General features: G+C 52.1%; 1 protein-coding gene across 1 annotated transcript in view; it reads right to left on the bottom strand.

Moving 5' to 3' along the window:
• Positions 1 to 1,062: 1,062 nt before the first annotated feature.
• ITGA3 (integrin subunit alpha 3) overlaps positions 1,063 to 23,354 on the bottom strand; it is a 46,323-nt gene continuing 24,031 nt past the window's right edge. Inside the window, exons 5-26 of the mRNA XM_029572652.1 lie at positions 23,002 to 23,085; positions 22,109 to 22,316; positions 20,113 to 20,306; positions 19,468 to 19,556; positions 19,187 to 19,323; positions 18,765 to 18,848; positions 18,412 to 18,479; positions 16,819 to 16,955; positions 14,177 to 14,323; positions 13,827 to 13,924; positions 12,267 to 12,432; positions 11,354 to 11,422; positions 10,936 to 11,015; positions 10,306 to 10,383; positions 7,694 to 7,796; positions 7,404 to 7,580; positions 6,791 to 6,901; positions 6,273 to 6,386; positions 5,964 to 6,062; positions 5,212 to 5,337; positions 4,153 to 4,303; positions 1,063 to 2,459 (exon numbers count right to left, since the gene is read on the bottom strand). Coding sequence (XP_029428512.1) covers positions 4,193 to 4,303; positions 5,212 to 5,337; positions 5,964 to 6,062; positions 6,273 to 6,386; positions 6,791 to 6,901; positions 7,404 to 7,580; positions 7,694 to 7,796; positions 10,306 to 10,383; positions 10,936 to 11,015; positions 11,354 to 11,422; positions 12,267 to 12,432; positions 13,827 to 13,924; positions 14,177 to 14,323; positions 16,819 to 16,955; positions 18,412 to 18,479; positions 18,765 to 18,848; positions 19,187 to 19,323; positions 19,468 to 19,556; positions 20,113 to 20,306; positions 22,109 to 22,316; positions 23,002 to 23,085 — 2,480 coding nt within the window. The 3' untranslated portion in view covers positions 1,063 to 2,459; positions 4,153 to 4,192. The remainder of the gene's footprint in view (positions 2,460 to 4,152; positions 4,304 to 5,211; positions 5,338 to 5,963; positions 6,063 to 6,272; positions 6,387 to 6,790; positions 6,902 to 7,403; positions 7,581 to 7,693; positions 7,797 to 10,305; positions 10,384 to 10,935; positions 11,016 to 11,353; positions 11,423 to 12,266; positions 12,433 to 13,826; positions 13,925 to 14,176; positions 14,324 to 16,818; positions 16,956 to 18,411; positions 18,480 to 18,764; positions 18,849 to 19,186; positions 19,324 to 19,467; positions 19,557 to 20,112; positions 20,307 to 22,108; positions 22,317 to 23,001; positions 23,086 to 23,354) is intronic.

The following is a 23,354-nucleotide window of genomic DNA, read 5'->3' as shown; positions in this document are numbered from 1 at the left end:
AGCGAGTGTTCAGAACTCACTCGTAACTACAGTACTCTTCAGAAGCCAGGGACAGAGACCGGCCACCCCCACCCCCCCTTCCATGGACTGCAGCGCCCGCACTGGAGCGGTCTCTTCCGAGAGACTTCAGGAGCCCCACACCTGAGGCTCCTCAGGAGGCTGACTGTCACTAGCGGCTCCCATTGCTGGGTGGGGGGGGGGGTCGCGAACAGGTGAGGTTTCAAATTTAACTCCTCCCCGTAGGGTAGCATCTGACTCGGGCCGCCACAGACCAGCAGCTAACCCTACCCTGTCCCAGAAATACATCAGAGTAGGAGAGGAAAGACGAGAGCAATACCCTGCCCCCTCCCTCCTGAGCAGCTCTGGCCTTTAGGTATCTCGCCAATTAAAAAAACGGAAGGGAGAGGAAAGGGAGGGAGCGAAAAAACAACCTGCCCGCTTCCACCTGCCCGACTCCCAAACTCAGTCTCAAGGGCGACATTCTCATTCTACGCCATCTCCTTGCAGAGACTTTGACGACCCTCGTTATTACTAAAACAAGATCGTTTAAGAAAGCTTAAAACCGTATCGAGTTGAGGTACAAAAAGAGAGCTCCCCACCAGCCGTCGTACTAAGAGAGTTTTTTTGTCCAGTGTATAACAGAGTAAGACGCCAGATCTCGAGCACCCCTTGGCCACGTATTTCGGCGAGATCTCCCTGAATTCATCATCACGGGAGCCGCCTCCCGCTAACATCACACCACCATGAAGAGGCTTTCTGAGCTCTCCCGCCCTGTCAAGGTACAGCGAGGCCCCCCCCCCGGCTGGCAGCTTTCCTGCAGTACTCCCAGAAAATCAGAGCGGGGTGAAAGGGAACCTGGGAGCAGGCCGCCCACCCCACTCCACCCCACCCCAGAGGGATCACTCACACCAAGACGGGAGCAGACCATAAATCATTAAAAGGAAACCCAAAATAACTGTTCCTGTCAAGAGAAAGAAAAGAAATCCTGCCATCACATTAAAGTTCTTCCTTTTCTATCACCCCAGGGATTTTCGGGCAGTAGGCAAGGCCTGTAGGACCATCTTGTCTCCAGCAAAATAAACATTTTTTTTTTTTTTTTTTTTTTTTTAAAGTCCAGTGTCAAACTAAGGCATATTTTATCCAGTGTGTCACAAAGTGAACCTAGTGCAATCCAGCACAGGGCATCCTGTGATGGGTGGAGTGCCACCAGTCTGTGGTACGGCCCCTGGAGGGAGCTGCATCCCCTTGGGGTTTGGAGGTTATCTGAAGGTCGTTCAGTCTCCCCCTCCACCACGCCTTTCTCTGGCGAGACATTTTAGCAGCGGTGGAACTTCACGCAGCACATGAATCGGATAGGGGTATGTGTGGCTGGGCGGGTGCACGTTCGTTATCTGTACACGTGTACTTCATGCACTGCTGAATGGATAACGACAGCTAGGACTCCTCTCCCCCCCCCCCCCTCCGAATTGATGTGCGTGTAAAAGCAGAGGGAGAGAGAGAGATCACCGTGTGCGCACAATGCGCGGGACGGACCGACCAAAAAGGCACCGTCCTGACTGCTATCCCTGTCAAGGCAGTAGTGAGCTGCGAACGTGTGGCGACAACGCCAGCGAGCAGACATGCAGGGCCCCAGTTGGGTGTAGGCGTGTGCATCCTGGGTGAAAGAAAGGCATGCAGCGGCGTTTGTGAGAAGGACGTGCGCTGCCCAGGAGCTCCAAGCATATGGCGAGCAGGACATGGAAGAGTAAGAGGGACCGATGGCGTACGACAAGAGCGCGCGTGATAGGCACCCCCCCCAAAACGTTCTGGGTGCGTGAGATACACGACGCCGCGAGCATGTGCCAGCCTGAGCGGAGCAGATGCAGAGACGTGAGTGCACAAGGAAGTGTGTGCTCGGGCACTGGAAGGTATCAGTACCTATTGTGTGTTGGGGCCTCAAAAGCATGAGAAAGTGCATAGATGTTAAAAGGCAGCCAAGTGCATGACATGTGCATGCGAGAAGGGAGTGTGTGTGTGTGTATACTGTGCACACTTTATTGGCTTCAGAGAAGTACAGCTGTACACTAGTGGTGGGGGGCAGGGGGGAGACACCATTTCATTCCCTTGCTGCATTTGCACACAGGTGTGTAGATAAAAGTCTTAAGAGAGGGTTCTGTTGTTTTTGGTTAAAGGAGAGTTGAAAAGGAATATTCTGGTAGCTGGGCTGATAGTCCCATGGACTGTCCCCACAGTAATCCAGAGTCCACTCCTCCTCCCCATCTCCTTTTCAAGGCACGGAACGAGAAGGGCACTGTGCGGCTTTAGTATTTCTTGGGTTCTTGCCAGTTTGTTACCCAGTGCTTCTTGGGCTTCCGTGGCACGAGGCTGTCACACTGTTGGTAGCGCTCCTCCCGGTGGATCCGCACCGCATGGTACTTTGGCATGAGCTGGTAATAACTCGCTCGCTTGAAGAAGCCACACTGGATGAAGAAGGGTAAGGGAGACAAGCAGAGAGATTACTAAATCCATGCAGCAAAGGTGTGGAAGAGAGAGAGAGAAAAAGAGAGAAAGAGAGAGAGAAAAAGAAAAAGAAAAAGAGAGCGAGCAAGAGAGCGCGCAAGAGAGAGAAAGTGAGAAGGCAGGCAGACAGCTAGCAGTACAGGCTTGTCCAGCACTCATCATCAATACAAAGATTCTTTTTTGGGTCCCCATGAGGTGTTGCTGCTGCAGATAGGACCTCAAAAGATGCGACATGGCCATATTTCCAAAAGGAGTTTGTCATCTGCCCTCCCCTCCCCCCCACCTTAACACCTCACCATTAAGCCTTATGCTCACCTTTGATGCAACTCCAACATTACCCTCGGCATCAATGGCAGGGGGTGGATGGGAAAATAAGTGTGGGAGCTTGCTGGGCAGACTGGATGGGCTGATTGGTCTTTTTCTGCCGTCATTTCTATGTTTCTATATACTAAGTCGGGGCAGGGAACATTTTTGGACTCCTGGTCATCAGTTTGAGTCACTCTCGAGTTTGCTCGGGGCTTGAAGCAGGCATCCCCCAGGTTTGTGTGCCCTGAGAAGGTAGAGCTACAGCTGTCTCCACTGGACAGGCAAGGCCAGTGCAGCTCAGTGCAAAAAAACAGAGGGGCCCAAATCTCCATGCAACTGGAACCTGAAAATATTCCCCCTGTAAACAGCAAAAAATAAAAAAAACAGAGCAATGTTTTCTTCTGTGTTCCTGCCTACACTGGGCTCCCTGTGATGCAAGATGGAAGCAGGACCCTGGATGGATCCACCTCCATGCAAGGGTCCATCAACGAGGCTAGAACTGGAAGCCCCTCCAAGATCTATCCATTTATCATCCTCCTCCTCCTCCATTTATATATTCTGCTTTAGGTTTGGCACTATTCTTTTGCTCCTTTGGGCTTTCAATTCAATTGGAAAAGGCCTTACCACCTTGCCAGGAGCCCTCATGCATAAACTACCCCAGGGCTTTTTTTCCATTCTCACTATTTATTTATTTATTTTTTTATAACCCGCTCCCATTCAGCCCAGCCACTGCAACGACCGCACTCAACCCGGGGCCACAGATCGCAGCTCCCTTCAGATCTCAGCTAACGTGGACCCTCAAAAGTCTGGCCGCTACCGGGCAATGACCGAGACTCCCTCCCCGGCCAGGGACTGTGAACTCAGACTTCGCAACATCCCCCAGCCTCGACCAATCCGGGGAAGCAGAAGCCCAGCCCAGGAAACCAAACCCAGGTCACCCGAATGGCAGTGCTCGGCCCAAAGAAGATTATTAAATTATATAACAAAACTGCCAGGAAGGTGAACAGCTCCAAAACGCAAAAAAAAAATAAAAAAAAATGAAGACATTTCCTCACAAGATCTTGGCAATACTGCAAGAAAAGTCTGGTCAATTCAGCCACAAACAGAAGTGTTATTTGAAGGAGAAAGGCAGGATGTAAGAAAGCGAGGGGGAAACAAGGACATGGTACATATAGTGTGGCGAGCACATTAAGGAAAGCAGCGACACCAGACTCAAGGACACTAGAACGAGAAAGCGTTCAGTTAGAGGGAGGCGAGTCCCAGATTCCTCGCAGCAGACGACAGGAAGAGACGAGGAGAGCGGTGACAACAGGTAGGAGGGGCCCATCCCCCTCCTGTTTCGTTTACCCAGAGGAGGAAGCAGGCCCCCAGCGGGCTCAGCCCTCGGCTAGTAGTCCTCCGTTAGCCGCTCCGTTTCAGACGGCTGGATCTTCATCTCGGCCTTTTGACCTTTGGCCTCATACATGGCTCGTGTGCTTGCTCGCTTGAAAAAGCCGCACTACAAGGAAGCAGGTGACACCAGTCAGGGCCAAGGCTGGGGCAGGAAGGCCCATCACGGCAGCAAGCGATACCAGCCAGGACCGAAACTAGGAGTTTGGGGGGGGGTCCCTGTTACGGAAGCAGGTGACAGCTGTCGGAGTGGGACCCCGTCATCGAAGCAGATGGTGCCAGTCAGGGCAGGATGAGGCCATTATGAAAGACGATAAAACCAGTCAGGGCCAAAGCTGGGGGGGATTGGGGGGGGGGGAGGGGGGGATAGTAGAGAACGAAGGGACTTATGGTGACCCCCTGTCCGCACCAAGGCTTAACGGGACCACATTATGGAAGCAAATGACAGCAAATCAAGGACAAGGGCTGGGCACGGGGCTCTGTTACAGACGGTGACAGCAGGGGGCGCCCCGTTATGAAAACAGGTGACAGCAATCAGGGCTCAGGGCTGAGGGCTGAGGGCTGAGGGCTGAGGGCTGAGGGCTGAGGGCTGAGGGCTCCCCCCCCCCCCCCCCCCCCCGTTATGGGAGATGATTCACTTCCTCCCCTAGACCCTGGCGAGTGCTAAGTTACGTCCTAGCCCGCTCTTGCAACGCTATACTCTTCAGGAAAAAGCCCCCCAGGTACTACAAATCACACAGTGGCACTGCGGCGTGCCACATCAGCTACCGTATATGAGCTGGCAAGGAAAAGCTACAGGCAGCCAGCACAGCCCAAGGCAACAATCCTTACGGTGCCCAGCCCAGCATGGGGACCCCCTCTACACCAGGCCTGTGAAGCTGTGCGCGCCTGTATAAAGCTTCCTACAGCCTCTCCCCCCCAGAAAGACTTCCAGACAGTCCTCGGTAGCTGTGGATCCAGCTGTCTCTGGGAGCGGGCGCTAGGGAGGTGGTGCAGATGCCCCGACGTCGCTCTTACCTTCCAGAGCAGGAGGATGATGAAACTCAGCAGCAGCACGCCTGCCAGGGCTGCCACGATGATCACCCACAGCTCAATCTCTGTCGGCTGCTCCTCTGTCAGCTCCGAATCAATATTCACGAAGAACTGGAAGAGGAAGAGAAGGAAGAGGTGTGATCGGAGTCACCAACCGACCAAAGATCTCCGACTCTCCAGATCCATGTTCAAAAGGAGGAGGAGGACGTCTCGACGAGTAGTTCCTGCGATTCTACTCTCTCCCAAGCAGGAGGATGCTGTGAGGAACGGCAGAGTTGCGCTGGCTGCGGGGGAAGCTCACGGCCTCTGGCGGGAGGCACTGCAGGATCCCCAGATATAGGAATGACGATTGTACGAGTACCTTGCAGCTCCCTCCAGTTCCAGCCTCTCCCAGCAGGTGGCGCTCCAGAGAGGGCAATGGGCTACACTGGCTTGTAGGTGAGCTCACAGAGCCTCCCAGTCTCAAGCGAGTGCAGCGTGGAGCTGGCGTACAGTGGCGTTCCAGAAGTAGTACGAGTGCTGGTTGGGGGCTGAGGAGGGGGGCGCAGCTCGCAGCTCTGGCCTCCCCCCAGGCACGGGAATTTCACAGGCTGCACCAATGTTATCCCCACACGCCAATACCTAGCGCTGAATAAACTGCAGGCGCTACATATGGCTCCCACAATACAAAAAAATAAATAAATAAATAAAAGGGAAACAGCCTTATGAGATGAAGCTGGCGCAACGTCAAAGCTCACCTGCACAGTGTGATTCTTCATGTGGATGCTGGAAATGTCCGCCTGCAGGTACAACGTTGCTTCCCCATCCACTCTCACCCGGTCAAAACTGCTGAAATCCTGGGGGAGGAGAAAGCCAGAGAGAGAGAGAGCTGAAGGCAGGGGGATGGCGTCCATCACAGCATGCACACCATGCAGGTATGGGGCTCCCTGCACCCCTCGACTGCGTCAGGAGTCGGCTTCGCGAGGCGCGGGGGACCCTGCAGCCCTGGGCCTGTCAGCAGCAGCAGCAGGCCCTTGTGTAGTTTTGGATTGATTTATTTTTTATACCTCCAGGAAGGTGCTGTTCCAGACACGAGCACGCACTGTCACCGTGGCTGCCTTCGTCAGGCTCCTCAGCGGACAGCTGAATCGGATGCAGCGAGCGGTCCCCTGGGAGCAGCTCTGGAGACCAAAGAGGAAAAAAAAAAAAGAATAAACACACACACACACACAAACACACACCCCCTCCAGGGGGCAGGGATCCTTTCCCTTACAAAGCAGCACATTTCCTGCAGGGATTAACCAGCAATGACTGAAAGTTCTAGAAAAATCCCCTCCTCCAATACACCAGCACTTTTCCTGAAACTGTGCAAGCCCAAAGACGTCTCCTGGAGAATTAAAGACCCCTTCAGAATATTTCCTTCCATTTAGGATAAAGCGGCATCGGGGGGCCAGAGGGAGCTGTGTCAAGGTCTGCGTTTCCATTGCATTTCTGGAATGGCTCCAGGACACAAACCACTTTTTGCATTTGTGAGCCCTCGCAACGAGAGCACGGCAGGGTGGTGGAGCAGGTGGATGTCACTTACCAGGGAGGTCTCGGACCGGGCTCTCTTGGTCGCTGCCAGAGTCACCACTTCAGGGGCCTGCATCTTCGCCTCCAGCTCCCGTCTCCTCCGGGACTGCGTCCGATCCAAAAGCTTGAAAGAAAAAAAAAACAAAAAAACGATGAGAGCCTGATTACCTCATACGACATGGTGCACCGACGCACATTAAATCGGGGTGGAAAAGTCTCCCCTAAATCCCAGGGCCGGTTCATTAATGGACCGTACACGATACCCAGCAGCATCACATGTCACATCCACCCCCAGGAGAGAAGAGACTCCCCCCTGACCCAGCTCAGCCAGTCCAGAAGATGGACCAAGGCTGAAGGAATTAGTGCAGAAATCGGTTCCCCACTTGGTCTAGGACAGGGTTAATCCTCCAGGGCAAAGGTTCAATGGAAACCCAGCATCGGGCATGTGAAAAGCGAATTCAGAGAGATGGTGCTCTCTCCTGGGAAAGCAAAGGGTCCCTCGGCACAGCAGCACGCGTGTGAGAAAAGGCTTCGGACTGGGAAAAGGGGCAGAGGAGGCTGCACAGAGCTGCAAGTCCCCCATCCCCGCCACATTTCCTGAGCAGAGATCGAGGAACACCACTCACTCTTAAGTTCAGCTCATTGACGACGTCTCCAGGTGGCACGCAGAGCTCCCTCTCGTCCGCGTCGACCACAATCTCGGTCAAATACAGCAGCCACTTGCCATTGGCTACTTCGTAGGGCCAGCTGAACTCCAGGACTAGAGTTCCCACCATCTCCAAGGGGTCCCCATCGTTCCTCACCTGGAACGAAAAGCCGGGCACAGTGACCATGGGAAGCCCACACCATGCATGCGTGACCCGCTCCCCCCGGCGGGGAGGGGGAGGGGGGCTACTGTTCCTCTGCCCGCCCTTACCAAGAAAACAAACTCCACCGGGCTCCCGACATCGGTCACCGTTTTCATGGCAGACTCGCCCATCACCATCCCGCTGAAGTAGGTCTGAAGCCACGGGGTCTTCCTGCTCAGGACAAAAAAATAAAAATAAAAAATTCGACAGTGGCTTTGCACCCTCATTAAACCAACATTTTCCCCTATTTCCATCTGCTGGAGATTTTTGCATTTTTAGATCCTCCCCAGGTGCTGGCCCTCTCCCCTCCCCCCTGTTTTGGAATTGCTCGGTGCTCCCCATATAACCTGGGCTGAGCCTGCCCAAAGTGCAGGTGGATGGAGTTAGATTTTTATAGAGGAGGAGGAGGGGGAGGAAGAGGAGGGGGAGGGGGAGGGGGTTCCAGTAGGCCCCCCAGTCTGTCCCGGGGCGACTCTTCAAGAACTGAGGCCCTGCCAGAGGGTTCTGTCTTGGGGAAGAGGAGGATTTTTTTTTTTAATTTTTTTTTAGTTTGCCAGAGCTGGCTATTTTTTTTTTCCAACCAGCTCCCAGCTCGGGCCCCCCCCCCCCTGTCGGAGGGGACTGCATTTTGGCTCGGTTGCTCTGTGCCCAGTTAAAGCAGAGACGACAGGATCCAGGGCACTGCACTGCCCTCCGCCCGGGTCCCAGGAGTAAGAAACGCTCTGAGAGTTATGTAGTTTTCCTTGAGGAAGAGGAGGAGGGAGGGGGGGGGGGTTCCCCCCCACCAGTACCACCATTTCCCTGCCTATTTTTAGAGATTTCTCTCTCTTTCCTATCACTGGGAAGAGATTTGGGACTCGGGAGATGATAAACAGGCACTCTTTTGTTCCTGCTGATTTTTGCCAATTCTTGCTTGGATATTAAATTGCAGTAAACAGTTTTTCTTTTGACCACCACTCCCAGTTCACTTCCTGGTTGTTTTTTTAGCCTCCTGCTTGAGAACTGGTGAGGAGATCTACAAGACTGGAGTACTGCTAATGGAGAGAGAGAGAGTGTGCTGGGTTCCTATCCCCAAGAGCTTAGGGTCCTGGAGGCTCTTCCTCCCCCCCCCCCCCCGGTTGGACCCTGGCTTCCCAGACACTATCCGCTGCAAAAGGTCCGGGAGAGTGAGTGTGGCCCTGGAACTGTGTGACCCCCTCCCCCCCGCCTTAGGGACCTCCGACCAACAGGGGGATTACACTAGGAATAACGGGAGGCCTCGAGCAGCGGACACTCCCAGATTCTGAGGTTGTGATAACGCGCGCTGGGCTTAGCACATCCATTTACTCCGTGCACGCAAAACAAGAATTAAAAACGTGTGACGGCATTCGTTATTACTCTCTAATGCAGGGAGGTGCATTAAAGCCTCAATAGTTTGTCACTTTTTTTTTTTTTAAACATAACGCTGGAAATTTCACTCCTGAATCAGACCTGGAATTAGCTCGCATTTCTGGGGCTCGTGTTAGTCTCTGGGGCTGGGCCAGCGCGTCCCTGGGTGTGGGAGTTCAGGACTCGGGAACCCCCAGGTTCAGGAAACCCAAGTCTGGGCCCACGCTGGCACAGCGCCAGAGACTAACACGAGCCCCAGAAATGCGAGCTAACTTTTATTCCAGATCTGGATCCAGGAGTGAAATTTCCAGTGTTAAAAAAACAAAAAAATAGGCTAAGCACGGGGGTAACCCAAGGCTGGGACCCCGAGCCACCATCTACACAACTAAACCGCTCCCCCCTGCCACCCACTCTCCCAACTCCCCCATGTTCCCTCCCCATAGTTACCTATGCTGTTTAATGCCTCCTCCTCCCTTCTTTGCAGACGGCCTTTTTAAAAATGGTGCAGATTCAGCCGAAGCCACTGCCCTCAGCTGAACCCCTACTATTGCTTAAAATGGCCGCAGGGAAGAAAGGAGGCAGCTAGCACAGGTAATTATGGCAGAGGGAAGGGGGGGGGGGGGGGAGTAGTGGATTCAGGGCTCTCACAGAGTCCCTGTGGCTCAGGGATCCTGGGCTGGATCAGAGTCTCCCCAATTTTCTTTTAAGTTAGTACACTTTAAGTCTGCCACCGTTCTCAGTGCACTCGGCCAATCTGGCTGCAGCGTACATTTTGTCTTAGCTCGCTTTCTCTAACTTCTGATGCACCGGCATATCATTAGCTCCCCGGGGAGGGAGTAAAGAAAATGTGGGCTCCATTTTAGGGCAAAATTTACTACATCAGCCTCCACAAGCACCCTCACATCCTTACCGCAGTGTGCTAGTGCCAGGACTCTCCCCACCCTCCAGCCTCCGTGCACACCCTCGTCCTTACCCCAGCGCACCACTGCCAGGACTCTCCCCACCCCCCAGCCTCCGTGCACACCCTCGTCCTTACCCCAGAGCACCACTGCCAGGACTCTCCCCACCCTCCAGCCTCCGTGCACACCCTCGTCCTTACCCCAGCGCACCACTGCCAGGACTCTCCCCACCCTCCAGCCTCCGTGCACACCCTCGTCCTTACCCCAGAGCACCACTGCCAGGACCCTCTCTCCCAGCTGGATCCCCGTGCTTCAATGGCGAGCATTACATAAAGCAAGCGAGTCTCCTGAAAGCCAGTTTCCCATCCCCCCCTCTGCTCTCCCCCCTGGATCCGGGAGCAGAAGATACATACACAGAAAAGGAAGTCTGCACAATGTAATCCACAAGCAGTTCTGCTGCTTTCGGCTCCAGGTCACTCTGGTTGCTCAACCTGCCAGACAAAAGCAAAAAAAAAACAAAAAACAGAACATGAGGAAGGGGGTGACAGAGCATACAAGAGAGCAGGAGTGGAGCACCAGGTAGAGAGAATGAGTATGAGGCCGCAAGGCGGCGTGAGACCGTGAGAAAAGCCTGAACACTCAGGCATATGTGCACGAGAGAGCAGAAAACAGTGAGGGGAAGCAAGCATACGAACGAGAGAGATGAGAGGCTGCAAGGCTGAGAGGTACAGGCGGGCAAAATGCAAAATGAAATGGCAGAACCACCAAGAGATCAAGTGGGAGATTCTAGGTGGCCAATGACTGAAGAGAGAGTTTTGGGGGAAACCGGACAGACAGTTCCACCCACAAGGCACCCAGGAGAAGTCGACCTATGGGAGGCCTCCCGTCCAGCATCACAGCCATCCAAAAGGTCGACTCGTGAGCTGAAGGTCAGGTCACGTCAGCACCCAGTCCAGAGAGAGGTCTGAAGGGTGACCACAAAGCTTCCTTGGGGGGGGACGCAAGGGACAGCAGCAGCAGGCGGCACCCGGTGTGGGACTCACGTGGAGAGCTGAAGCATGGCAGTCACCTCCCTGGTGTGCAGGGAGATCCCAGACGCCTCAAAGGTCACAAGCAGCACTTTCTAGGAGATGCGGAGATGGACAGATAAAAGCAATTACAACCCTTACCCCTCATATCATCTTTAAAAAAAAAAAAAATTACAAATTAATAAAACCCACAAGATGGTTAAAACCTTTTACCATTGTTCACCATAAGAAACGTTTTCTATTACATTAACTCCAACAAGAATTAGGGGAAATTATGCTTGTATGGCAGAAGGTGTGTGAGCGCCACAGGATGGGAGCGTTGCAACTCCTCCTGCCACCCTGAGGTACAAGGATGGATGACAGAGAATGGCAGGAGAGAGTCCGGCTCCTTGGAACAGGGAAAAAAAAAACCCCAAAAACCGTTAACACTCACCGTCTCGGCTCCTCTGAACGGATTCCCCAGCTCGCAGAGCACCGTCCCGTTAAAGGTACAAGCGCCGGTCTAGATGTGGGAAAGGAAAGAGGAGGAGAGGGATTCGTTTTTACAGAGCGCGCTAGGACGGCATCAGCCTGTGCTCGCCTCAGACCACACGGCGATCAGATGGGAATGACAGCGGGGGAGCAGGGACCGCGAGCATTCCCAAGATTCTACCTCACAGGGTTGGTTAAGGCATCCTGGCTGTTATTTTAAATCCCACCATGTGCAGCAGCTACACTAAGTCAATCGGCAGTGGCCTGTTATAACTCCCTGGCAATTCTCTTTTTCCTAAAGCTGAACAATGCAGATTCTTGTTTCTTCTGCTTGTATTTTAAAATTATATTAAAGGTAACCAAAAAAAAAAAAACCCAAACAAAGACCTTATACCCTAAAACAGTGGTTCCCAAAACCTGTTCTGGAGGACCCCCAGCCAGGCAGGTTTTCAGGAAATCCACCTTGAAGATGCACGAGATAGATTTGCATACACCGCCTCCATGTCATGCATATTCACTGTGGATATCCTGAAAATCAGACTGCCTGCCTGGGGATCTCCCAGGATAGGTTTGGGAACCTGACCTTCGGCTAGGAAGTGTTCCTATTGGCTAGTTAATACAAAGGCAGGCTTACTGGCCCCTCTGTGCAACTTAAGCTCCAGAAAGTCTGGCATTAAACGCAAGGAAGAAACAGCTGGACTGGAGGACTAACCCCCCCCAGGAGAAAAACAGCTGGAAACAAGGGTCCTTAGCTTCAGGGGGGAGGGGGGAGAGACAATCCTAATAAACTGAAGAGGGAGAAAGAGCTGGGAATGAGGGCGTCCCGTATCCTGTTTCGGACATTACAGGGGAAGGTTGGGAGGGGAGGTCCTCACCGGCCGGACAGAGGAGAAGAGGAGGATGGGGGGCACGGTGATGTTCAGGAGAGCCTTGTGCGCATCCTCCCCATTCCAGAGGGTCGAGGGATAGTTGGTGACCGTGATGCTCAGATTCAGCTTCTTCACATCCGGATTGTAGCGCAACACCTGGGTCCCGTTCACCCTGCAAGTACAGTTCACCACCATTACCAAAAGCAGCCCGTGGTCGGCCGGCTCCTGGCATTTTACAGCCCACCAAAAACTGAGCCCCAGTGACGAGCTCAGACAGGACTTCACGACTACAAAATGGCCGTTACCATCAAATGCAATGAGTTAATAGCTATAAATCGCAGTTATCTATATATCCATATCTCTATATCTCTTCCTAAACGCTGCAAAAGTATTTTGACAGCCAAAGCTGGTTTGCAAGGCTGATTTTTCTTTGCTCAGGAGTCTTCAAATGCTGCCTCACCCTTTATTTACATTTCCCTCTGTTCTGATTCTGCACAGCCCCACCCTTCCTCCCTGCACACAGGGAGACTGAGTCAATACAGGGCAAAGGGAGCAGGGGTTTCTGTGTGGTGCACACAATTTGTCAGCTGAGAAATGCCCTCCCTGTGCAGGTTAAAGCCTGAGGGGTTTTAAGGGTGAAGAGCACACGGTAGGGATGGGGTCCCGCTGGGTACCTGCGACCTGGCCTAGCCGCTGGCAGAGACAGGATTGCCGGGCTCGATGAGCCTTTGCCCTGACCCAACAGGCATTTCTTTCCTTGGCACGGGGCACGCTGCATCTCTCTCAGAGAGCAGAATGCACATCAATAAAGGCAGGAGCCCTGGGTCTACGATCCATGCTCTGACCAGCCCGGGGGGGGGGGGGGGGGGGGGGGGGAGACAGCTGGATATTTTGCAGGCATAAGAATGTGGTTCAAGATGAAGGAGGAGGGGCAGACGCAGGCTTCCAAGCGCATCGTGCCGCGCACAGCTAATGCTCAGGTTTGGCAGAGCGGGTCATTAACATCCAAAATCCAACAGCTGGGGGCACTTCTCACCCTGTGGAATTGGGAGGCTGGGCCTGGGAAGTTGTTTTAGGACCCTGGAGAGGAGAAGGGCAACGATGCTGGTGGTGGTGGTGATGAATGTACAAAATCTGGGTCAACCTACAAGTTTTTGCAAGCTTTTCAACCCAACTGTTGTTCTCAGCCACTCACCCCCAGACCCCCCCCCCCCCACACACACACACACATTTTAAAGCATCCACCTGTTCCCTACATCATTTGGCTCCCCAGGGAATAAAAAGAAAATACATACAGGATTTGGTCTCAGTAAAACTGTGAGACCACGGTGTCTGAAACATCAGAGTTGCATGCAGAATGTACAATCTGGTGATATGTGTCTGTATGTGTGTGAAAGCATGTAAGTGTGCACGTATGTATAAAAATGTATGTGTGCGCGGGGGTGAATGGCTAAGTGAACGTGAATGAGCGCACGAGTGCATAACTGAACGTGTGCGTGCAAGTGCTGGAAGGTGCAGTAGACGCGCTAAAGGAGAGGGTAATCGCTGAGTGCCCGAGTTTCTCACCTGGGCAGCGGCTGGGACTTCTCGTTCAGGAAGGCATAGGTGACTTGCAGGTTGCTGTGGCATGCGTTGTCTGTGCCACACTCCTTCTTGAAGTCAATCTGAAACATAACCAAACAATAAGAAACTCCATGACACATGTAAGCGATCATTGCATCCCTCTATCCCCCCACTCTGATAGCATCGGTAAGGCTGGGGGTCATGGGCAAGCCAGCAGCAAATAAATAGGGAGTCAGACAGCGGGAAATGAATGAGATTTCTAAGCTGCACAAACTTATTCCGGCCACTAGGGGGCAGTCTGTGTCCATAAGAGTACAAACCCATAATAATACTTAAAAGAGCTATGGTCCGACCTGCCTGTGGTCCTCAGTGCTCTGGTCCTCATTCAGGACAGGGAAGTTGTCCAGCGGCCGCATCCCCAGTTGGGGAGGAACCTCCTTCTCATAGATGGAATAATTCATGGACAGCGAGATGTGGTGAAGCTTGTCCCAAATATTCTCCTGTGCAGGCAGCGTGGGAAGAGAGACACAAGGGATCAGAATTCAACCACCCACCATCGTGCCGGCTGGGCCTACTTTGCCAGTTCAACCACCAGGCCCTCCCCTCCCCGCTGCTCTCCTCCCCCAGGACGAAGGAATGACAACCACCCACCCTCCTCAGCCAGACCCTTCCGTAGTGAGGGCAGGAGACAAAGATCCAGGGGATGGAGAGTGGAAGGACACCATAATGATTCAGGAAGTGTCCTGTGTGTGATCTTAGCTTACACTTCATGCTGAGCCTGCCTTGTGACTTTTACAAACATAATAAACCTAAAATAAAAAGACACACACACACACACACACTGAATTCTTAAGTAAACATTTCTATTCATCACATTTGGACCACCACCTTGTTTTCAAAGACCTAAAAACTTATTTTAGGTACCTCCAATATCCAGCCTGCCTGCTTTTTGCATTTCCCTCATTTTGGGGCAGTAAAACAGCTTAAAACTGGGGCACATTTGAAGCCTGGTAAGGGAACGACTTTTCTCAGACAGCCTTTTTAACGCCCATAGCAACGGGCTGGCCCGGTGGCTCACGAGAGGCAGGGCTCACAAGCCTTCCCCATCGCTCGACAGCAGCGCCAGGTGGCCAGATGCTGGATCCATGTTAGCCAGGCCCGGGAGGGAGCCACAGACCGGGACTCATCCCCCCCGGCTAAGGGCCATCGTTGCAATGACTGGGCAGAGCAAACATCCCCAGACAGCTACAAATGGAGGAGTTGCAGCACAGGATACCAGCCCCAGATAACAGAACTGGAAGGCCATAGAGGAAAACTGCCAGATGAAAAATACATAAATAAATATCCATCCATTACTCAACTTTGCATGAACTTAATGAGGGCTATAAGCAGGCCTTCACTTAACCTAATCTTTGGAAGCTTTTCAAATTCCTCTCCCCCCCCCCCCCCCAAATAAAAACCCCACACAACGTTCCTAAAACAAAAAACTTGGAAATAATTCACTTCACTGTGGGTCGTCTTTTGATTTGCAGACATAAAAGAAGCTACTTTTATATAAACACCTTAATCCTGCTAATCTGCGTTTTGATTTGACACAAAACTTGGCAAAGCTACCTTCAAAGAAAAATAAACAAATAATATTTTTTTAAAAACTTCCAAATTAAGTATTCTGGAAAGTTTGTGTTTTGAAATTTTAGCTTAAAAAGCAATGCCTCCTACGGGTATCTCCAAAAACATTACTAAAAATAATTAACGTTCGCCAAATAAGAAATGTAGAATTAAGTGGCTTCCCTCAGCCTTCCCTAAAAGAAGTGTTGACTGAATTTTTTTGGCTTTAGTTTATTTTTTTAGTTTCTTTTCCTGCGCTGTTCAATTCCTGCTATGGCCTTGGGTAGCCACGTTTCTACCTATTACATCCATAATATCTCCAGACTCCGCCCCCTCATCCTTGTTCTAGCCAATAGAAGCTCATGTCCCATAATGCAAGGAGAGTGGGGTTACAAACAAAAGTAAATAAGTGCCCCGGCAGCCATATTTAAAATGAATCCGCAAAAATAACATTAAAAAAATCTACTAATTCTTAAGATATACTTTTCTTCCCAAATCTGACACTGGGCTAAAGGAAAGCTGGGCAAGGGATATTAAAAGGGAATTCAGAATTGTGAAGAGCCGCAGATCTGGGGCTTGGATCAAGAGTTAACGGAGCAAAAGGTAAAAAAAAAAAAAAAAAATACTTCCAAAAGCAAAAAGTCATTCCAATTTTCCTTTTCTATTCCGATTTCTGGGGAAGAGGTGGCGTTTGCAGTTCAAGATTCTGAAAGCTCTCCATCCTGCAAGTCAGTAAGGGCACGGAAGGGTAGGCAGTGACTAAGCAAGGCACAGTGCTGGTCTGATGTGGAGCAGAACTGAAGAGCCCATCTCGCTGATCGGTGGAGAGAGAGACTGCAAACGGCACTGGTGAGGCGGAGAAGAGGTTCTATAATACCAGAAGAGCCGCTTTTATTTCTCACACAAAAAGTACGAAAAAAGTTAAATGGCAGACCTAGGCAGAAGAGGATGCAAGGCCCAGGAGACAAATAAGATGGTATTCTGAGGTATCAAATCTTTGGGTCATTTATATAAAACTCAACAAGACTGGAAAGGACCTAAGTCCACCTCTGGTCTCCAGGCAGAATCCCCTGCACCTAAAGTATCCCAGATGGATGTGCATCTCAATCTCCAGGGAAAGAGAGCGCGCCACCTCCCACCCATGAGGCTTACCTCACGGGTAGATAACACTTCCTAACGTCTACATACAGCACTCCAACTCCCGTCCCCTAGGAGCCCACATACAAGACGGCTTTAAGGTCAGCCCTGATAAATATTTGCAAAGTATGTCTGCATACATTTGGCCTATGAGCCTAGTTGGGCACCTAAGGACCAGAGTGAGAACCGCTGCTGTCGCTTACATCTCCCTGCTACAGCAGGAGCTCCGTATGGCAAGCAGGGTACTTACCATCAGCAGGAGCTGGATGGTTTGACACTTGGTTTTCGGCATGGAGAAGTAACCCTCATATACCGGGGAGTGGCTCCCGGCAAACCGGACCCTGACTGGACGGCGCTCCTTGTCCGCTTCCAGGCTGTATGCCAAAGCTGCAGGAAGAAGGGCATAAGAACATAAGAACATGCCATACTGGGTCAGACCAAGGGTCCATCAAGCCCAGCATCCTGTTTCCAACAGTGGCCAATCCAGGCCATAAGAACCTGGCAAGTACCCAAAAACTAAGTCTATTCCATGTTACCATTGCTAATGGCAGTGGCTATTCTCTAAGTGAACTTAATAGCAGGTAATGGACTTCTCCTCCAAGAACGTATCCAATCCTTTTTTAAACACAGCTATACTAACTGCACTAACCACATCCTCTGGCAACAAATTCCAGAGTTTAATTGTGCGTTGAGTAAAAAAGAACTTTCTCTGATTAGTTTTAAAATGTGCCCCATGCTAACTTCATGGAGTGCCCCCTAGTCTTTCTATTATCCGAAAGAGTAAATAACTGATTCACATCTACCCGTTCTAGACCTCTCATGATTTTAAACACCTCTATCATATCCCCCCTCAGCCGTCTCTTCTCCAAGCTGAACAGCCCTAACCTCTTCAGCCTTTCCTCATAGGGGAGCTGTTCCATTCCCTTTATCATTTTGGTAGCCCTTCTCTGTACCTTCTCTATCGCAATTATATCTTTTTTGAGATGCGGCGACCAGAATTGTACACAGTATTCAAGGTGTGGTCTCACCATGGAGCGATACAGAGGCATTATGACATTTTCCGTTTTATTCACCATTCCCTTTCTAATAATTCCCAACATTCTGTTTGCTTTTTTGACTGCCGCAGCACACTGAACCGACGATTTCAATGTGTAAAGGGATTCAAACTTATGGCCCTAGGTTTACAGAGACCCTGCTGCCTCACTGCCTGCCACCTCAAAAGATTGAGGGTTTGATAACTCCCCTCCCCGGAGAAGATCAGTGCACCATCCCACAAAGATCGCCCAGGAATACGAGGAAGGCAAAAGAGAAAGAGAGAGACACGACTGTGCCGCGCTCTCAGTGCAGCATCGCCAGCAACAGGAGAGGGAAGGGGCTCAGAGTACTATGGATACGAGCCTGGGAAGTGACAGGTCCAGCGCAGGGCAACTCCGGGAAAGGGCAGCGACTGGGCCTGAGACAGAGTCAGGTGCGGGCCTAAGAGAGGGGCTGGGGACTCTGTACAAGGACCGAGAATTAAACACAAAAGTAAGGGAGGTGGCGGGAGTTGTTATCTAAAATAAACAAGGATGTTCGGATTAACAGAAGGCTGACTGTTCCCAGCAGTGCAAAATAAGAGAAAAGCCAAGGAAGAAAGAATGGTAAATCCTGGTTCATGCCGGCGGCTAGGCTCATCCTCCTGCTGATGCGTTTGGGGAGGGGCGGAGCGCGCGTTCCCTCCCTTCCAGGCTTTGGGGGAAGAGAGAGAGACCGTAGTGCTCCCCCAGCGAGGTCTTGGACACCTCTATCTGGACTTTCTCCCCCCTCCTATTCACCTCCCCCGCACCATCCTCAGCTTACTCACTGATATTCTTCTTGTAGCTGGCATTACCCGTGCTCAGAAGGTAGGAAAAACACACCTTCACGACGATGCTAAGAGAAGAAAATACAGAATTTATAATAAATATTAAAAAAACACACACACACAGAAAGGAATGAGAGTAAAAGGGAACAGGAGATACAGAAAGCCTGACAGAGGAGAGCAAGTGAAGAGAGGAGCCGGAGGAGGAACGATAAGCAGAACCACTTGGGTTTCCATGCAGGCTCCGCCAACGCTATGAAACGAGGCCCCAGCGTCACATCCCCACCCCCCTTCCGACACGGTTTGACTCCTCCCTAGCACGTGAGCGGACCCTCCCGCGGACACGGGATTCTTACCACGAGTCCAGGGTACACTTGCTGGGGTCCACGACTTTGGGAGTGACCTCAAAGGTGTGGCGGATATTAATCACAGGACGGGACCTGAACGGAGAGGGAATATAAAAAAAAGCTTATCCAAAAGGAATAATCCCCACCCCCACCCCTCACCCCCGTTCTTCTGACGCAGTGGCAGCAAGACCACCCTTTAGTGTTAAAGCTGCCAAGGAGCGAAAGGGGATATTGAGAACTACTCCTCCCTCAGCACCAAAGGGCCGCTCATCAGCATCCCAAATGCAAGAGGGCAGCAAGAGCCACTCCCCTCTTACTCCTGCCCCTCTCTCCCTTCGCTGCTGCCCCCTCCCCCAGGAGGCTGGAGGACGCCTTGCGCACCAAGGACCACCCACCATAACCCTCCGGAGCACGGGCGGGCTCAGCCCTACCTGAGCAGAGCGATCCGGTTTGCCAGGCTCCCCACCAGCAGGTCCGGGTAGGAATTGTCATCCACGTCAAGCCCCCCGCTGAGGGAATACCCGAAGGTTTGGATCGCAGAGACGCCCAAGTCCTTCCCATCAATCACCTGCAGAGGAAAGGAGAAGAGATGACCTAGAGCAGTGGCAGGGGGGTGGGGGCCTGGGAAGCCGTCCATGCCACAGACCTTTGGGAAAAAAAATAAAAGTTACTCGCTGTATCGACACGGATGATCAGGGGGTGGGGACTTTACCTGTCGCGGTTTCTCTCTGAGCCCCTGCGAGCTGCTGTGGAATATGTAAACCTTCCCAGATCCCTCAAAGGGGGCACCAACGGCAATATCTGAAAAATAGGGGGGGGGGGGGAGAAACAGGGCGTGAGGAGGGTTAGAAGTAAAAGCCTGCAACAAGAAGCAAGACAGATAAAATGGGAGGTTGGGGAGGGAGGGAAGAAAGATGCAGCTGAGAGAGAGACACGGAGAAGAGTAAAGCAGACAACTAAGGAGAAAGATCCAAGAAGTCAAACAGTAGGGAATTTAGAAGCTGTAAGAGGAAACAAGTTACTGAAGCCTTCTGCCTCTCCGGCACTATCCCATTTCCACAGCACATGCAAGCTTACGTGCTGCGAGGCAGGTGGTGGCTACACATCGAGGCAATGCATGCCCCTGCCACGCTCATCTCATGCCACTGAAAAGCCCGCTCGTGGCGCTAGCCACCTCCTCCTCCCACCGTGCCATCCAGCCCCAAGCTCGTACCTATGGCCCACAGACACTGGCCACTAGTCACAACAGAGGTCCTCCCCAGCCCACTTAGAATGTAGATACGGGCCTGGGGCTAGCAAGGCCTTCAGTTCTTCTCCCCTGCTTGCCTGCCCCCCCCCCTCCTCCCCCCTCCGATACCTTCAAAGCCATCCTGATTAATATCTCCAATGTTGGCCACAGCAAAGCCAAAGGCAGAGCCACTGGGACCCTTCAGAGTCAGAGCAGACTTGTTCCGGAAGGATCCAGCCTCATTCATGTAGACGTACACGGCGCCGCCAATCTCCTCCTTCCGGTCAAAGTAAAAAGGCGCTCCAATGAGCAGGTCCTGCCACCTTCCAGGGCCGAGAGAAAAGCAACAGGATTACCCTCCCTGACCAGGAGATCCTCTCCACCCCCACCCTGAGTCCTACCCCACCAAAAAGACAGCAGGGAGGTGCTTCCCTCCTCCCCATCACCCCACCATCCCGGATTGAAAGAATCCTCCTATGGGACGCGTGGAAGGGAGGCTGTGGGAGATTCCACCCCAGGGAGCTCCTCTCGCTGGTGATCTTTTCCATATGAACCAGCATTGCCCAGACCTTGGCTTCTTGCCCACCACCCCTCGAGTTGCTTTCTATTGATTTTAAATAGCTTACATGAAAGTACAACCACGGCGTACCAGCGAAGCTATGGAACAGCCCCTTTTCTGGGGGCGATCGATCAATTATGTACACGCGACGGTGACGCCACACACGATCTGGGCTGTAGCAAGGACTCTGAACTCGGCCCCGGCTTCTTCCACGAGTGCTATTCCCTGGCTCTGTCCTTTGCCGACGGTATACATTTCTCCCCCCGGTACACCATGGGGTAGATATAGATAAGTAAGCTGGCCAAATAAGCTTATCTGGGACACTCAGCAGCGCTGCTGTGCTGATGAATCTCTCTATATCTGGTGCTAAGTTAATCGCTTAAGTAGCGCCTTCCCAATCCACCTACTGCCTGACCACTACATATTCATCCATTTTGCCTGTTAAGTGACTTATCTGGCTAAGCGGCAGCCGCAGAACGTAGCTGGATAACTCACTGCTCAACTGGCTAAATAGCCTTGAATATCGGACTCCTTATGTCTTAAGTCCATTTTCCCTTTCAGTCCCTGCTGCCTCTGCTTTTCAGTGCAGTCTAAAATTTTTTTTTTTTTTTTTTGGCTATCGGCTGGGCCACATTGCCAGATTTCTCTTGCTGTTCCATTAAATGTAATTTAATGAAGGCAATGTAATGCATTCATCCCACTTCTTGGATAGATGGCTCCGAATCACGTGGACGAAAAAGGCGTCATCAGCTTTATACCTTTGACATATATCCCCATCTTCTCTTTCCGCTGATCCCCAGAGTTTGATGCACCCACTTCTATAAAATTCCCTTTTTTTTCCATCTAGTTTCCCTTAGGGAAACTGGCCTTGTAAGATCACCATGCTTGTGTCTGTCTGTCCATCTCCCCCACCCCCACAAATAAACGCCTGAATCATTCACAATTCTTGCCACAGATAGTCCAGCCCCCCCCCCCTCACCCCCCTCACAAGCTTTCCCACGCTGTCGATGCCCCCGACATGGATTCTCGTTCTTTCTTACTGGGAAACAGTTCAGTTCAGATGAACGTTCGGGATGGTCCGAGCCTACGGTGATGTCAAACATCTTTTAAAGCTGCTCTGCCATTGGCCGATAGCGGGCATTTTTTAAAGTTTGTAGTCATAACCGTATGCCAATTTCTGTACTAAAGAACGAAACCAGGAATCCAGAAAAAGTTTATATTTGTAACATTCTGGCACTTTGCTTCAGCCCAAGGACTCGTGTATCTGTGTAAAATGCCTCGTTTCATCCCCGAGGGCCTCAAGAGCAGTCAGATGCTGGGGGTCTAATTTGTAACTATCGCCTCGTGTTTGCTCAGAAGCTATAAACCGACCTCCCTCACAGAAATCCCTCAACCTTGTTATTTTATATGGCTTCCTCTCAGAGAGGCCACTGTCCAAGCAGATCATTAGGGAAAACAGATTTCCGGATCGATCCACATTAACATTTCCAGTACTCCCCTCTCTCAAAATTTGGCAGGCATTCCTAGGCGGCAGGGCTGCAGGCCCAACCATCACCCCAAACTCACCCGTCGTTGTTAAGATCGGCCAAGGCTATGGCGCTGCCAAAGTAGGAGCCCACCTGCTCGCCCCCGAGAACCAGGCTGCTGAACAAGTCATTGGTGGAGCTGAAAGCCATCAGGTAGACGGCCCCCTTGTGCTCCCAGCGAGGGGCCCCCGCCAGCACCGTGCTGTGATCCTTCTGCAGGACCCCGCTGCCCATCTGGGTGGTGTAGCCTGAAAGAGAGCAACAGAGGAGGTGAGCAGCATCTGGAGCCTTTTCCCCCCATAACCACCGGTAGGCTAGTGACGTTGACATCGCCAGCCGCCAACCGGGGGGGGGGGCAATTCTGCAACAGCGCAACACGAGAGGAACCCTTTGCTAATATGCAGGGAAGATGCAAGGTCATCGCAAATTAGCCAGCGGCCTGTAACGGGCCAAGCCAAGCTCACCACCTTTGTTAATGTCTTTCCTGGCGAGGTCACAGACCTTAAAACGCAGCAGCCAGTGGCAATCTTAATCCAGCAAGGCTGTAATGAAAGCAGCGACAACAGCCTGGGCCTTCCTATGCCCAGATAAGCTGCCGACAGTACATCCGGCAACAGTGCAATGCATGGGTGGGTATCGGTATGCAGCCCTTCAGGGACGTCCTGGGAGTTTCCGTGGCAACGGGTAATGCTGCCGCTCGGCCTGGAAGAGGAGGCAGTCAAGGCTGTACATAATACAGCTCTTAGAGAGGTGACACCCCCTCCCCAAGCACAAGCTCACGCCCCACTTTCCACTTAAAATCTTGCGCGCGGAGCCCGTTTACGGAAAGGGCAGGCACCGAGGCTGCGCTGTCAAGAGGGGCAGACAGGAAAGAGGGCCCGGGTCCTCCAGGGGATGGTGGCAGAGCTGCGATTTGAATTCCCGGGCTCTTACCGATGTAAACATTGTGGTGTTTCACATTGGGGTAGGATAATTCCCTCAGGTCCCAGTTTTCTCGCTTGAGCACGTAGGAGGTTCCTGCAGTGGAAAGAAAAGCTGTCAAATTCCTATCAGCCCAGACAGCTGGATTTGGTGGTCAACAAGCAAGCAGCCCTCTCGTCTGGGCCCACCGTGATGCCCAGGCCCCCCCCTCCCCCCCACCCAAACACACAGTGCAGCCGGACCCCACAACTGCCTAGTCAGGGCTCTTAAAAGGTGATGACGAGGTGACCTAAAGGTTTCCAGGTCAGCCAGCTCCTGGATTCCACCTTTCCGGTGGCACAGCCTGGCTTCAGATAAGCTCAGGT

This window comes from Rhinatrema bivittatum, chromosome 12 (assembly GCF_901001135.1).
Source record: "Rhinatrema bivittatum chromosome 12, aRhiBiv1.1, whole genome shotgun sequence".
Classification (NCBI taxonomy): domain Eukaryota; kingdom Metazoa; phylum Chordata; class Amphibia; order Gymnophiona; family Rhinatrematidae; genus Rhinatrema; species Rhinatrema bivittatum.
Note: the sequence above shows the minus strand (reverse complement) of the source record. Positions and strands in the feature narration are given on the sequence as shown.